The 16,464-nt window shown below is 37.9% G+C and overlaps 1 protein-coding gene across 1 annotated transcript in view; it reads right to left on the reverse strand.

The window, feature by feature from the left end:
- LOC149302472 (NADP-dependent malic enzyme-like) overlaps positions 1 to 16,464 on the reverse strand; it is a 125,101-nt gene that overhangs the window by 79,035 nt on the left and 29,602 nt on the right. The window contains exons 3-4 of the mRNA XM_089482557.1: positions 13,641 to 13,774; positions 11,760 to 11,909 (exon numbers count right to left, since the gene is read on the reverse strand). Coding sequence (XP_089338683.1) covers positions 11,760 to 11,909; positions 13,641 to 13,774 — 284 coding nt within the window. The remainder of the gene's footprint in view (positions 1 to 11,759; positions 11,910 to 13,640; positions 13,775 to 16,464) is intronic.

Consider the following 16,464-nt stretch of genomic DNA (forward strand, 5'->3'; position numbering starts at 1 on the left):
ACAGTAATCTTTAAGGTAACTTGGTCTTAAAAACATTTCAAATATTAAAATTGAAACACAAAATTGTTGTATGTAAAGAGGCAAATGAAAAGCATCCAATGCCTCTGGCATCTTGACTATCTGCCAATTACATAGCTGAAAATCAGCAGAGCAGAGCTCTCCTTCTCCAAAACCATCTAACTGCAACTAAAAAAATAACACTGGGCATTAATAGAATGCCAATGTTGTGAACAATGGGTGGTTTTGTAGTGTATTGCGCATTCTTTTTGACACTCCAAGGTTTAAAAGGGCAGACATGATGGATTAAAAGTTTATAACGGCATGCCCAAAGAGGGGCTGTCCTTTGCAAGCAAGGATAGGTTTCAGGCAGGCTTTGATCATGTAGAAGCTATCATACTATTTAAACATAAGTCCTCAAATCAACATCTATATTATATAAAATAATTTTACAACATGTACAAATTAATAAAATTGTGCAAAAAAAAAAAAGATGGATGGTGGGCCAATTCTAGTTTTTCTTTTTTGTGAATATTGTAATCACATGGGACATCAGCTGGTGTGCCTCAAATGCCCAGACTAATATTAATGACCACTGAGGTCCTGGGTTAGGAGTCTGGCAACGACTATGTTATATTTATAGGATATCATCATAAAAGTCACACAGTTCAATGAAAGAAAATCTCTCACAGCTTTATTTAGAGAAAGAAAATGTTAAGAATGTTAAAAGTTTCTAAAATTGGGAATGAATCTTTTAGGACTGCATTATCATGATCCTGCTTGTTACATATATCAATTCATCATATGAACTTATAAACACGATCTATAGTGATTATTTATATGCAATTCAATTAAAACTGAAGAAGTATTTATGGAATTCAGATCTATCAGCTTTAATCATATATTACTAAAGGATAAATAACATGTTTTCCAATTACTGGTAAACTAATTTCAGACTCAAGCCCAGCTCTATGCAATGCAGGCACAACTTTTATATTACTGAAACTAATCTTTGAGACCGTTAGCGTTCCAAACAGACAGCTCTTCAAAAAGTAATGGCTTTGTTAGGTAGGTTGTAATGTTCTATGAAAGAGATCATTCTTGGAGGTTTTGATTTCACAGTTACTATGAAAATCAGATATTTGGAGATAAACATTGTAGCCCTTAAAATATCTAACACTTTGATGCTTTAATATCCCCTTAAACAACATCAATGTCTTTGAAACTATTTATTCTCAACATCCGTACTTCCATTCTTTAACTCTGTTATCATATTTACATTTACACTTCCTCTTTTTAATAATAGTACCATTTAAAAAATGTGTCAAAATAATGAACAGTGAGGGATTTAGACCCTCTAGGGCTTTCAGACACAACCCCCTAGCCTAAAGGATAATCTAACACTGTTATTGAGCAATGGCATTCATAAAAAGGTGTATGAATGGGTTTTAATAATAATCTGTTATTATTTCTGTTTCGATTACCAGACTAAAACCTTCTCTTCACTAAACTGATGTAATGAATTGCTACATCCTATTAACCCCTTAACGACCTTTGCCGGTTCAGGACCGTCATGGAAAAACGGTCGCTTAACGACCTTTGACGGTCCTGAACCGTCAAAAAATTAAATAAGCTTAGAAAGTGATCAACGATCACTTTCTTCGCTTAAACGGCGTTACTGTAATGCCTCGATGTCGAGGCATTCAGCAAGGCCGAGATCGGCATCGGGGGCCATGTCTGGCCCCTCCCCGGGGCGTCAACAGCCGCCATACATTGTATGGCGGCGGACGCCCGTTTTAAAAGCGTTTAGGAGGCGATCAACGATCGCCTCCTAAACTTAAATGGTGTCGCTGGAATGCCTCGATCAGGAGGCATCCAGCGACACCAAACACTTACCTCTGGATGGGCTGTGACCGCTCCGGAGAGCGGTCACAGCCGCAGCTGCCGGTGATCTTCGCCATCAGCAAGATGGCGACGGCCCGGGAAAAAAAACAATGAAGAAGAAAGAGTTCGCTAGACGGTCTCCAGACCCTCTAGAGAACTCTGGCTCCACTTGCAGGTTGAATACAGGTACTGCACTCAACCATGCAAGTCAATGGAGCCCAGCTTTCTAATCACAATGTGATTAGTAAAATATTAAAAAAATAATAAAAAAATAAAAAAAAAAGGGAAAAAAAAAAATGTGCTAACAGTTAAAAATAATTATGCAGTGATGTCACTAGATGAACCATCCAGTACCAGCAAAATGTGTAAAAAAATATAAAAAAAGTATTAAAAAAATAAAATAAAATAAAAAAATAAAGTTTATTATTTTGAGCAAGTGCTAAGATTTCTCAAAAATATCAACAAAGAGTTAAAATAAAAGCACTTCAAGTACCCAAGGGGTGTCTAATATAAAAAAAAAATGGCTGATGGGGTAAATTGGAGTGGCCGAGCTCAAAGATAGGGCATAGGTACAGACTGACCAAAATGGAGAAAAAAAGCGCACTTCCCAAATGTGGCATTTTAACCCCTTAAGGACCAGGCTGTGTTTTACCTATTGTACCATTGGGACCGAGGCTGTTTTAATACTTTTGCGGTGTTCGTGTTTAGATGTAATTTTCTCTTCACTCATTTAGTGAACCCACACAAATTATATGTTGTTTTTTTCAGGACAAGAAGGGCTTTCTTCAGATACCATTGTTTTAATCATATTATCTAATTTCCCATAAAAAAATAATAAAATATGATGAAAAATGTAAAAAAAAACCACATTTTCTGACTTTTACCCCAAAAATCTTTTACTCATCCAAAAAAGCTAATGAAAAAACCTACTAAATATATTCTACTATTTGTCCTGAGTTTAGAAATACCCAATGTTTTTATGTTTTTTTGCTTTTTTCTGCACGTTATGGAGCATTAAGTACAGGTAGCGTTTTGCTATTTCAAAACCATTTTTTCCAAATCTGGTAATTCTTCCCCCCATGTGCCATTTCGGGTATCTTTGAAGCCGGCCAATGCAATTTACCCCATCAAATCATATATTTTTGAAAACTAGACACCCCAAGGTATTTCAAATGCTAGTATTTTAACCCTTTCCATGCATAAGATTCTACCACCAGCCTTTGCCACACTTTGTGTTAGTATTTTTTTGGTATTTTTTTTTACACAAATTGTACTTTGGGTATACATTTATAGCTCCAGGTATACGTCACTATCAAACAACACCCTAATATGTGTTCAATAACATCTCTCGAGTACAGTGATACCACCCATGCATGGGTTTGACTGCTGTTTGGGGTTAAAAGGCCACATTTGGGAAGTGCGCTTTTTTCCCCCTATTTTGGTCAGTCTGTGCCTATGCCCTATCTTTGAGCCTGGCCACTACAATTTACCTCATAAAACCATATATTTTTGAAAACTAGACACCCCAAGGTACTTAAAATGGTAGTATTTAACCCTTCCCATGCATCAGATTCTACCACCAGCCTTTGCCACACTTTGTGGTAGTATTTTTTTTTATTTTTTTTTTCACACAAATTGTACTTTGGGTATAAATTTATAGCTCCAGGTATACGTCACTATCAAACAACACCCTAATATGTGTTCAGGAACATCTCCTGAGTTCATTCATACCCCACATGTATGGGTTTGTCTGGTGTTTGAGGTTAAAATGCCACATTTTGGAAGTGCGCTTTTTTTTTCCCCATTTCGGTCAGTCTGTGCCTATGCCCTATCTTTGAGCCCGGCCACTCCAATTTACCCCATCAAACCATTCATTTTTTTAAATTAGACACCCCTTGGGTATTTGAAATGCTTTTATTTAAATTTTTCCACATCAGGATTTTTGGGAAGATACAGCGCTAATTTTAGCACTTGCTCATAATAATAAACTTTATTTTTTTATTTTATTTATTTTACTCTTTTTGGACTTTTTTTTACATTTTGCTGGAACTGGATAGTTCCTCTAAAGCATAATAATTTTTAAATGTTACCATGTTTTTTTTAAGCTTTTTCTTTTTTTCTTTTTTTTTTTTAATTTTTTTTCTTTTTTTTTTTAAATATTTTACTAATCACATAGTGATTAGAAAGCTGGCCTCCATTGACTTGTATGGTTGAATGCAGTACCTGTATTCAACCAGCAAGTGGAGCCAGAGTTCTCTAGAAGGTCAGGAGACTGTCTAGCGAACTTTTTCAACTTTATTATTTTTTTCCCGGACCGCCGCCATCTTGCGGATGGTGAAGACTGCGTGCAGCTGCGGCTGTGACCGCTCTCCGGAGCGGTCACAGTCCATCAAGAGGTAAGTGTTTGGTGTCGCTGGATGCCTCCTGATCGAGGCATTCCAGCGACACCATTGAAGTTTAGGAGGTGATCGTTGATCGCCTCCTAAACGCTTTTAAAACGGGCGTCCGCCGCCATACAATGTATGGCGGCAGTTGACGCCCCGGGGAGGGGCCAGACATGGCCCATCATGCCGATCTCGGTGTTGCTGAATGCCTCGACATCGAGGCATTACAGCAACACCATTTAAGCTTAGAAAGTGATCATTGATCACTTTCTAAGCTTGTTTAAGTCTGATGACGTGTCAGGCACGTCATAGGTCGTTAAGTGACCGTTTTGCATGACGTGCCTGACCCGGCAATGGACGTTAAGGGGTTAAATCTCAAACAACACGACAAACCCACGGAGATGGAGGCAGAATGACCAAATGACTACCTGAATTACGCATGCCCCAAAAGTAGCCCTTTACCAGCCAAACAATCTGACAAACCCATGCATGTGGGGTATCGCTGTACTCAGGAGATGTTCCTGAACACACATAGGGGTGTTGTTTGACAGTGGCATATACCAGGACCTGTATATCTATAACTAAAGTACAATTTGTGTGAAAAAAAATAAAAAAAAATTACTATTACAAAGTTTGACAAAGTGTAGTTGTATAATTGGTGCATGGAAAGGGTTAAAATAAAAAACAGCATTTGGAATACCCTGGGGTGTCTAGTTTTCAAAAATATATGGTTTGAATGGGTTAAATTGAGTTAACCGGCTTCAAAGATGTTCCAAAGAGGAGATGGAGGCAGACTGACCAGATTTGTTAAAAAAGATTTGGAAATCATAAAACGCTGCTTGTACTTATTGCCCTATAACTTACAAAAAACAGCAAAAAAACATAAAAACATTGGGTATTTCTAAACTCAGGACAAGTAGTAGAATCTATTTAGCTAGTTTATTTACTTGCTCTTTTAGGTGAGTAAAAGATTTTTCAAATAAAAGTCATAAAATGTGTATTTTTTTCAATTTTTCACCATGTTTTTTTTATTTTTTTTATAGTAAATAAGATGATACGATCAAAATAATGGTATCTGAAGAAAGCCCATCTTGTCCTGAAAAAACCAATATATAACTTATGTGGGTACACTAAATGGGTGAGGAGAAAATTACAGCTGAACACAAGCACCACAAAAGTATTAAAACAGCCTCGGTCCCACAGGGTACAAAAAGAAAAAACGAGCCCGGTCCTTAAGGGGTTAAACTCAAGCGATGGTAGTATGATAGACAACTTTCATGTGGTTTTTACTTGCAGTCTTCTGTTTTCACAGACCAATTTAAAATCACTAAAGGGACTAAAACTTTTGTTTTAAGAAATGTGACTAGGGGAGTGACCAGGAGAGGGGCTTTAGTGAGACCAGTTGTGACCTTTTGATAACTATTTATGCATCTGAACAAGGCATATCATAGAAGAGTGTGTTTTGTCTACACATTTAATTTGTTAATCTATTTACTGCTTTTGATATACACATTAGTATGAGTTTTAGGGCACTATGATACAATTATACCCAACAAACATCGCAAGCTTCTATAAAAGTGGGACATCAGTAGAGGAACAGCCATGGCGTAGGTGTAGCTAGCAATGTGTAGGGTTTGCAGTCCAAATGCGTAGGGTAAATAATGTATACTCATTGATTTGTACTAATTAAAAATCAGCTGACTGTAGAAAGTGTCTATGGAAACTCAAGAATAATACTGGAGAGTATCCTAATGTAACATTTGAAAACATTAGACAGCTGGAATTTATCTGGCTCTTCGTCAACAAAAATGAACTTAACCCATAGGGAAAATAATATTCTTGTACTTTTCCTCTTCATAAAATGAATGACCTCACTACACAGGGCATTTTTTCTTTTATACAGTAATATGAGAGTAAGCCGTTCCTGCCAAGTAGTATAGCACTAGATAGTTCTCTAATCTGACCTATATCACTTTCAAACACACAATCTCTATGCAGTCTGAACAACGAGCTACCAATATTCCCAAAGGTAAAACAAATAGTTAGGACTCATAATGGAAGGACAGGAATCTGGACTAAATACAATGTTTATGAGGAGACAACGTGGTTAATCATGTTTTACTGAATTTAACTGAAACAGGATTTTAATTGTGGGTTTTTTTTCAAACTAGCAATATAGCTAACTGAAGCCAGAGGAATCTTATGAGCCTTGTGGTCCTCTTCTACCTTTAAAAGCCTAGAATCCTTCATTTCGATAGAACATAATAAAGTATGTAAAATAAAAGAAAACCAGAACCTGTACTAGAAGTATTACCTGAAATGACCTTTTAATTCAGAACAAGAACCAGCCTATGTGCTATTGCGTCACACTTTTGAGCATGTTGCATACTATATTTAATGTATGTGTCTTATTGTAGCACACATAAAACAATTTCTGCACATGGAATTATCATGTAAAGTTGAATTTAGATGACATGACAAGTCAACTTAACTAGTAGAAGAGTGGCAAGTGCATGATCATTGTGGGTAAATCAGCCATTCCCTACACTAGTGTTCCTGAGGTCTTCTTCGCATCAGCTGGTTCACACATGAAATGGAACGTGCAAGTTCAAGGTTGTGTTTTGCATTAATCCCTTAAGAACCAGGGATTTTGTAAACCTACACAGCCACAGCAATTATCATTATTTTGTTTCTTCAGACTCAAATTTACCTCTTTCTCATGTAGAGTGTCCAAATGTTATACTTTTTTGAAAACAGCTTTACTTTTCTACCACACAGCTAAAATGAAAGCTATTTAATGGTTACCAATAAAATAGAGTAATAATACCTGCATGCTAATAAGGGCCCAAAAAGTGCCTTCCACACTATTACGTTTTGGTTTGGTAGACAGCAAATGTTTTTTTTAACTTTATAATTCTATTGGGAGGTGTATGAAATGTTAATGTTTTGCAACAGTTTTTTTTAAATATTATTTGATTTTTGCTTATTAAAACTTAAGTATTAATAACTTAAGTGGCTTCAAGTATTCCTCTTTTTAAAACCTTTTCTCAAATTGTTTTTACATTTTTTGAATAAGGAGAAACTAGTTTGCCTTCGTCCATACTGTGATCACCCTCCTTGAAGATTACAGAATGGTTATAAAGCATGGCTCTGCAGCTTTTATTCAGGCACTCAAAGATTTTCATTGTAACCAGCGCTTGTACTAATCATCATTACATTGAATCTATCAGATGAGAGAAGATCATGCTGGCTTTTTAAGACAGAGAGGAGATCAAGCTGTCATCAGACAAGCACTTTGTATGTTGCACAAGTAAGGATGGTGATGTTCTTCAACTGCTATGTCCCCCTGCCTCTTTCAGCTGTGAGAATGATATGACCCTGTTAAAAATATTCAGCGGGTACCACAAGGAAAACAGTAAATGGCGCACATCACAAACTGTGTTTTGAAATCATCTGAACACAACCTGCCTTAAGAAAGTGAGTTAATTCACGTAGACATCTATATCATATATAGCTTTTAATGCAGCTCTTGCTCTTCTGGTATTGGATATCACAAACAAAAACTATCTGTTCGGATAGGGCATGTTGGAGTGCCAACATTTTTTTCTATTTTACATGTAGAACTATTTTTACATTTTTGGAAAGAAAGATTGGCCAGTTTATGTGAAAACTTAACCTTTTCATTGTGTACATTTATGAGTATTAAATCTGTTTATTAGATTAATCATTCAATTTTATTGTATTCAAGCACATGCCAGCTCTATCCACGCTGACTTAACCCAGGTCATTTGGAGGTAATGTACCCCCATAAACAGTGCTTTGGATTGAAACCCCAATTAACACTAGAGAAGAGTGAGATTAACTGAGGTGCCTCTTATAAGAGGTGTTTCATAATGTGGTGCTAATTGATATTTGGCATGTGAGCTTCGTGTTTTTTAATACTAAACACAATGCATTTGAAATTACCCAGTAAATAATGAATCCTCTTTAAAAGTTGGCCAAGTGATTCAAGCACCACTCTATCTATTCCTGATTTTTATGGCATCTAAAAGAATGCAAAAAAGCAGTACTTTTTATTATTCAGTAAAATTATTCTTTATCACACTCACAAAATTATTTTTAAAAAGCCAGCTAATAAACACAAGGCCTTGATAAAAAAACTCTGTATGCCTTTTGTTCAGCTTCAGTGCACCTAATTTTCTCCCCTTACATGGCTGACTTTAACTATGTGTGTGGCCTGCCATTACACAGTAACCCCCTTTCTTATACAGATTCCATTCCTTAATTGTTATTAATTGGGGATTTTTTAAAAAAAACCTTGTTACAGTCCATCGACGTTCTTCAAAAATGTAGACAAGCCCTATTCTGGTTATGCAAACACAGGAGGTGATTAGAATGCTATCTTTATCATAGCAGAAAATATTGCATTACATAATTAAATGCTGGCCCTTGCTGTCTAAAGGACTGCATGGTTATGGTAAAGAAGATTACAAACTGTAATTCCTGATAGGCATTTTAAAGTACAAGGTGTTCTTTGTACCTGAGGTCAAATGATTACTATAATAATGGCCATACTTATTCCACATTGTAGGTGGTCTCAATGGACAGGCTGTTCACCTGTAATGTATACCGTTCTCCGTCACTGTCCTCAGTGCTTGAGTACCTCAAGATACCTCTGGAAATCCATGGATTTGCAGTTAATGCCTGCCTTGTCTCTTTATATGTACTTGATAAAAAGATGGGGCGTTTGAAAGCACAGGAACACAGGAATCTAAATAAACATTAATTTATATAGCACCAGCAGATTCTGTAGCTCTGTTATAATCAGTGGAATAATTTAAAATCACACACAATAACAAACTGGGAGAGCTCTGCTCTTGTGAACTTCCAATCTAGTCAGCGGTTGAGGAGGAAGTGAAACAATAGGATAGGACTTCTTGGATGAGGGTGATTGATAGGGTCCAGATGATCTGAGAATAGTAGGTATTCACAGAGCTTTTGAAAGTAGCGTACGATAGAGAACATCTGAATGAAATCCTGAATGTGGTAGTAAGAAGAGGTAAAGATAGTAGAAGAGAGACAGACTAGGCCCCCTACTTCCACAAAAGGCAAATCTTAATGCTTCAGTATACCAAGACATTTTGGACAATGCTACGCTTCCAACTTTTTGAGAACAGTTTGTGGAAGACCCTTTTCTGTTCCACCATGACTGTGCCCCAGTGCACAAAGCAAAATCCATAAAGACATTGTTAGATGAGTTTGGTGTGGAAGAACTTGACTGGCACGCACAGTCCGTCCCCCCCTTTGTGCTGGAATGGAGATTGCGAGCCAGATCTTCTCATCCAACATCAGTGCCTGACCTGATAATGCTCTACTGGATGACTGGGCAAGAATTCCCACAGAAACTCTCCAAGATTTTATGGAAAGCCATCCCAGAAGAGTGAAAGGGTTATAACTCCAAAGGGAGGGACCAATAATTATATATTAACGGCAATGTACAGGAAGCATAAAGGAAAAAGGGGTGGAGGAAATGGTGAAAAAACATTGAGAAAGAAAAAAATTTCTACAATTTGCTTCCATGGGTTTGTTTTACAAATGTCCCAGGTTGATCTTAAGGAATACAGAGGAAACCATTTGTTTTAGTTTTATTATTTGACATTTTTGTCTGCCACTGTAAACATAGGTGGGCATACCTAAGAACTTCCCAGGGTAGGGTAGCTAGAGCGCTCACTTTTTTGGAGAGTGACTTCTTAAGGGATATGGCTAGGCCCCACCAACGCACTAATGCTTCTAACTTTAACTTCAAGGGTATATTATTTGGTCCAGAGGCAGGATATCCCTTCTCTTGAATACAGCTATTCTCATGTTTCTAGAAACGTGTCTTCTGGGCCAGCTAGCAAAATTCCCAGGAGACCTTAGATGCATTTCTAAAACAGACATACAGGATTACAGATGTGACAAATTCCCAATTCATTTTAGCCAAGTCAAAACATATGGAACATAGAAAAGTAATATTTTTTTTATAAGATTAAGTCATTTTTCCTGTTTTTTGCTTAAAGCATAAAAATCTTGACACTTTTAGGCAACCTTGCCATCATAAACATTTTGGCCTTGAAGCAGATGCAGTAAAGTCTACATAAATATGATCCTCAATAAAATATGGGCAGGTGGGCTATAATTTTAACAGAAGACTGAAAAAAATTGGAATTACCAAACATACAAAAATACAGCCACAAATACCAACGGACCAGATTATTTAAAACTTCCGATAACTTCATTTAACACATAACATGATTTTAACAGAGCTAAGTATAATATAAATAAATATGCACTGACTTGAACAAACACAGATAGAAATAAAATGTATTGCAAAAGCAGATAAAAATAAAACAAGCATTGATCTAAATTACATAACATTTTTCAAGAAGGTACATTTCTTATTTTTAATCATCTTATTTTAAGATGTATTTTTCAACACTTAGTATTAATACTATAGAACAGGGGCGTCCAACGTGCGGCCCTCCAGCTGCTGCAGGACTACATCTCCCATAATGCTCTTTCAGCTAAGGGGCTGGCTGAGGAGTATGGGAGATGTAGTCCTGCAGCAGCTGGAGGGCCGCACGTTGGACGCCCCTGCTATAGAACAACAGGGCCAGTTTATTTTATTGGAGATACATTTTGGCAGGTGACAAACATGCTTACTGTGTGCACTAATGGTGCAGTTCCCTTGTATTCCATACTAAATGAATTGTGAGGTTTTAAAGATAGACATGAGCAGAGCAGCATCTAGAGTTTCTAGCAGGTCCAGACAAATGCGGTGCACCGCTGGATGACAATGCCACACACTCACCCCAGGGTCACACCAGGTGCTGCAGCTTGTTTGACCATAAGAACGTAGCGGGCAACCAAGCCTTTCCAGCCGTTGCCCGTACTTTTGCCATCAGACGGCCCCTGGCATTAAAGTGCCAGGACCACTCTGTCATTGCCAGTCCAGCCATGGTTTCTTTCTAGTACCCTATGCAAATTATGCCTCCATTACTCCCTGACTGAATGAACTTGCTTGCCTACATAATAATGGACGTCAAGGCAGCGCCACTACCATTACAGCACTCTACATTGCCAGTTGGTTTGATTATATGGTAAGGGTGGTTATGAGCACAAACTACCTTGTAATCCATATGTATGTACTACTGGCTGCAACTTCTGACCACATTTCCATGAATTTGCTGTATATCATTAGTTATTCAATTTTAAAGCATACATAGACAAATAACCAGAGCTCAAATATATCACTCTATTCTCAAAGCAGGGTCAGAATTAGTTGCTTCAGCTTGTAATCATGGACATTTTATGAAAATGCTTTGTATATGTTCACCAGACAACAGACTGGAGACATAGTACATAGATGTGACAACTGAGGTTATAATAATGATAAGTGACATTGAGTTTAACCGATTGATATTTTGTAAGAAAAATTGTTCTATTCATCCATACCTTGGTCTGCGAAATGCAAGGCCATATTGTTGACATGCCAGGCCCACGGTTGGAGTATACACGATAGGCATGAACCTTTCAATGTCTGAAGTTAGGACCTTATAGAAAAGCTTCTCATTCCGATCTTGAAGTCCCATCAATAAAATATACCTGCAGCAAAACACAATAAAAAAAAAAGAAAATGTAACTAATAGAAGAAAACAAAAAAAGAATATAACTCTGGAGCTATACTTACAGTATTTTTAAACCACATTCTAATGAAAAAAAACAATTAAAGGTAAAATGTACTTTTATATTCTTATCTGCATGTATCCTCATACCTGGGAATGTTCCCATGACTGGCTATCTGGAGTTTCTTCTCTTCTAAGAGTGTGGCTTTAGTCAAGGATTGGAACTGGCTGGGTGTAGGGGCAGGGATAGACCCAGTCAGCCAGCAGTGGACTGGGAACAGGTGGAACAGGTAGGCAGCAAGCTGGCAGAACCTGGGCAGGGACTGACGAAGTGATGCTTCCTGCCCTTAGATTGAAGAAACCAACACAAAGGCCTGGAGAACCAGCACTCTTACCTCTGGTTAAACCCAGGAAGGTCTCAGGTATGTTTACATCACTCCCAAAGTTTGCTGATGAAAATATTTTACAGGTACTGCTCCTCCTGCTTTGTTGCATTCAACGTTTGTTTTATTGGATGCACATTAGAAACATCATTCCTAGTACCACTGAATACCCCAAACCTATATTTATGTAATTGTTCATTTATCTTTTTTCAAGGAATGCTTAGATGTCGAACACAAGCATTGATAGGTTATTGCCATCAACACTGAATATGTCTCAAAAGCCAGGGCCATTGTTTGCTACTAAGATAAATGTTCTTCCCTTTGTCATTAATAAAAAAAAAGACATAACAAATATGTGATTGTCCTGCAATGCAACCCCTGCTTTTAGTCACTGTATGGTTGTCCTCATTAATACTTGCACTTAACACAATCTATCCCTGCAAGGATCATTTACTATTATAATAGTAACTCAAGAGAATCTGTAAAAAATAAATGACACATTAAAATGCAACACCTGTAAAAAATTACAGAATGAGGCTGCCCTGTCTGCTTTGGTGTCAGTAAAGCCACCAGTTGCCAAAAAAACTGACTAGCTATTTTTAAATAATTATTTATATCATCGCTCTCAAGCACTGCCAGACTTATTCTACAAAATGGCAAAATTATACCACACCAGTTTCCTTAAGAACAGGCAAGGAAAATTGCCTCCAACATATTTAAACTGAGGATAAATTGCCATTTTGACATTATATTATTATATTTGGAAACACAGGGGAAAGATAACGGTTTAACAATTTTATGCATTTTTGTTTATAATGCAACAGCACGGCAGGACATATGTTAATACATTAAATTGTGGAAATAAATACATTATTCTTTATCTAAAGTTACATAAATAATTTTGAAATACGCCATAAAGTCACATAAAAAGTCTCGGCAGCTAGGCAAACCCACTAAAACAAATGGCTATTTGAAATCTTGGGAGGTACGAGACTGTGCTACACTCATATACACCAAACAGTCTGAGCTCCAAGAAAAGAGGAAGATGGGGCCGGCGGAGAGATATTTGGGTCCAACAGAGTATGCTTTGCTAAATTAAGCTTGGTTCCTAGTGCATCCAGCTGCATTTAGCTCCCCCTAGTCTCTCCTGGGAGCTGAGGCAGCCTTCCAAGTTCAACTAATAACAGATGGATATAGTGTGATATACTGATGTGCTCAATGAAGCAAATGTGTACTCTTTGGCTCCTGATGAGGATTGCTTTAACATTATGGAAGGGCCTTAAGAGACTATATGGTATTTTTCTAACCCTCAAATGTTAGCTTTTTACCTGTCAAGATCACACTTTTGACGTTCATAATTCCTAAGCACCCTTAGAACTTGCACGTCTTGACTGAGGAAGCAAGGAGGCAGCAGTCCATGAATACCCAACTGCAGACGCTCCTCTAAGGAGAAGGCCATACCCTAAAAAAGCAAACACAAGAAATAATACAATATAAGCATGAGAAAATGTATCACATATAAAATGTTAGTTGGTGTGTTCTGTTGATTAGTGAAATCCTTATAAAGACTATTACTGTACTTCTGATTTGAACAATGACAACCAATTGTATTTTAGGGTAGACAGGAGCTAATATTAGTTTATTCTCACGTGGGCCTTTTCTAGGCAGTGACTCTAATTGAGATAGTGGCTTCTGGTTAGCGCAACACGCTAGGACACTAGTCAAATTACAGCGGTATTCGATGTTGTTTTTTTTTTTAAATTAAGGTTTTCTTTTAAGTACCATAATATTACATATACATATATCTGAACAGCTAACTAGCAAATTTGGACATATATACTACCATTCAAATGTTTTGGGGTGACTGGGAAATTTCCTTGTTTTTGAAAGAAAAGCAAACTATTTTTCTCCCTCACTTTTTTCTGATTTGTTTGTGCTGATCACAATGTGATCAGCAAACAGAGTTCCATAGCCCTGCCGAAGATCTCCTGTCCTCAAGTGAACTTCCAGTGGGTGTCATTGGTGACGCCTACCGTAAGGAAATGCCTGATTGTGTGATCGGCATTCCTTGAATGATGGTGTACTAGTGTTCGCAGCCTGACAGCCTGGTCTCCCGTGTAGTGGCAGGGAGATGTCCCTGCAGCTGCAGCAAAGTCAGAACGTACCTGTATGTCGTAATGGGCTTGTTGCCACAAGTTTTAAGGACCTACAGGTACATCCTAAGGGGATTGAAAGGGTTAAATACTACCCGCAAAACAGCAGTCCTAACGTCAACAGTTAAAAAGTGACTCCGGGATGCTTGCCTTCTAGGCAGAGTTGCAAAGAAAACTATATTTCTAAAATTGGAAAAACAACACTGGACAGAGGAGGAGTAGAAAAAGTGTTATGGACAGATAAACACACAGAAAAAAGTATGAGGTGTTGGGATCACAATGAAGAACATTGTAGAAATGAGAAAATGCTTAACGCATTCTTTCAGACATGGTGGAGGAAATGTGATGGTCTGGGGGTGCTTTGGTTGTGGGGGTTTTGTGTAGGGATCTTGAAAAAAGAAGACTATCACTTTATTTTGCAACGTCATGCTGTTGGAGCTTGATTGAAGCCAATTTCCTCCTACAACAGTACAATGGCCCAAAGTTTCAAACTATGCAAGAACTACAAGGGAAAAAGCAGTCAGTTGGTATTCTGTCTATCATGGAGTGGCCAGCACAGTCACAGATAGAGGCATAACTAAAAACCAAATGGCCCTGCTCTGCATATTGCCCCAAGGCCCCCAACTACAACAGCTAGTCTGTACCAACATTGCCCCCAACTTGTCTGTGCCTTTTTTAGCCCTTGCCCCCCCTCCAACATACACTCTGGCACACATATGTAAACACAGTTACACCAATTACACACACTTATACTCACACACACACAATTACACATCCACGCTTACACACACACAATTACATAGCCAAGCTCTCACACACATCCATGCTCTCACATACATACACAATTACATATTCATACTCTCACACACACACCCATGCTCACATACATACATACATACATACATACATACATCCCACCTCCTTCCCGCTTACCAATCACTGCTCCTGGAGCTTTCTCTCCAGCTGCTCTTGGTCTCACCGCAGGTTCACATGACGTAACATGAGCCTAATACGTTCCTGTCTCCCCGTACCGGTTCAAAATAGTTTAGAAAGGGCCCTTCCAACCTGGACTGGTGCAGTCCAGGTTGGAAGGCCCCTTTCTAAACAATTTTAACCCGGTAGGAGAAGACGGGAACAAGGGGTCTCAGGAGTTGCACCGGGCCCCCTAGAGGCATGGGCCTCATCGAAGCTGTGACCCCTGTAGTTACGCCAGTGGTCACCGAATCTCAATCCTATTGAGCTGTTGTGCGAGAAGCTTCTTTTTTGACAACAGCAAAGTTTAAAGGGCACAATTATTATTTAAATTAAAAATCATTATTTCTACTTTTGCCAATGTTTTTCCTATTCATTTTGTAACTCATTTAAAAGAAAACAAATTTCTAAGTGAATTTAGCCATAGAGTTAATGCTAATAGAGTTCACAATAATAGTTAGTTTATAGTCCAGGAAACATACAAAGCCTTTTTGTAGCTGAGATATGCCTTCCACAATGTTGTAGTGCTGTTAAAGTTTTTTTTATCACCAGCTGATGGATTATTTAATGAAATGAAGCAAAGCGTGAGTGCCAGACCTGTTTCTTTTTTTTATTTATTTATTTGGATTAACTAATTAACTAAATTAATGTGTAGTTGGTCCCCTCTTTCCAGCTATAACAGCTTCCACTCTAATGGGAAGGCTTTCTACAAGAGTGTTTATGAGGGAATATTTGCCCATTCATCCAGTAGAGCATATGTAAGGTTGGGCACTGATTTCGAACAAGAACGCCAGGCTCACAATCTCAATTCCAGTTCCTCCCAAAGGTGTTTGATGGGGTTGAAGTCAGGGCTGTGTGTAGGCCAGTCAAGTTCTTCCACACCAAACTTATCCAATCTTTTCTTTATGGACCTTGCTTCATACAAAGGGGCACAGTCATGCTGGAATAGAAAAGGACCTTCCCCAAACTGTTGGACACAAAGTTGGAAGCATGTCTAAAATGGCTTTGTATGCTGTAGCCTTAACAT

Source organism: Sceloporus occidentalis, unplaced genomic scaffold (assembly GCF_023333645.1).
Source record: "Sceloporus occidentalis isolate IW3139 unplaced genomic scaffold, rSceOcc1.0.p SCAF_19, whole genome shotgun sequence".
Lineage (NCBI taxonomy): Eukaryota > Metazoa > Chordata > Lepidosauria > Squamata > Phrynosomatidae > Sceloporus > Sceloporus occidentalis.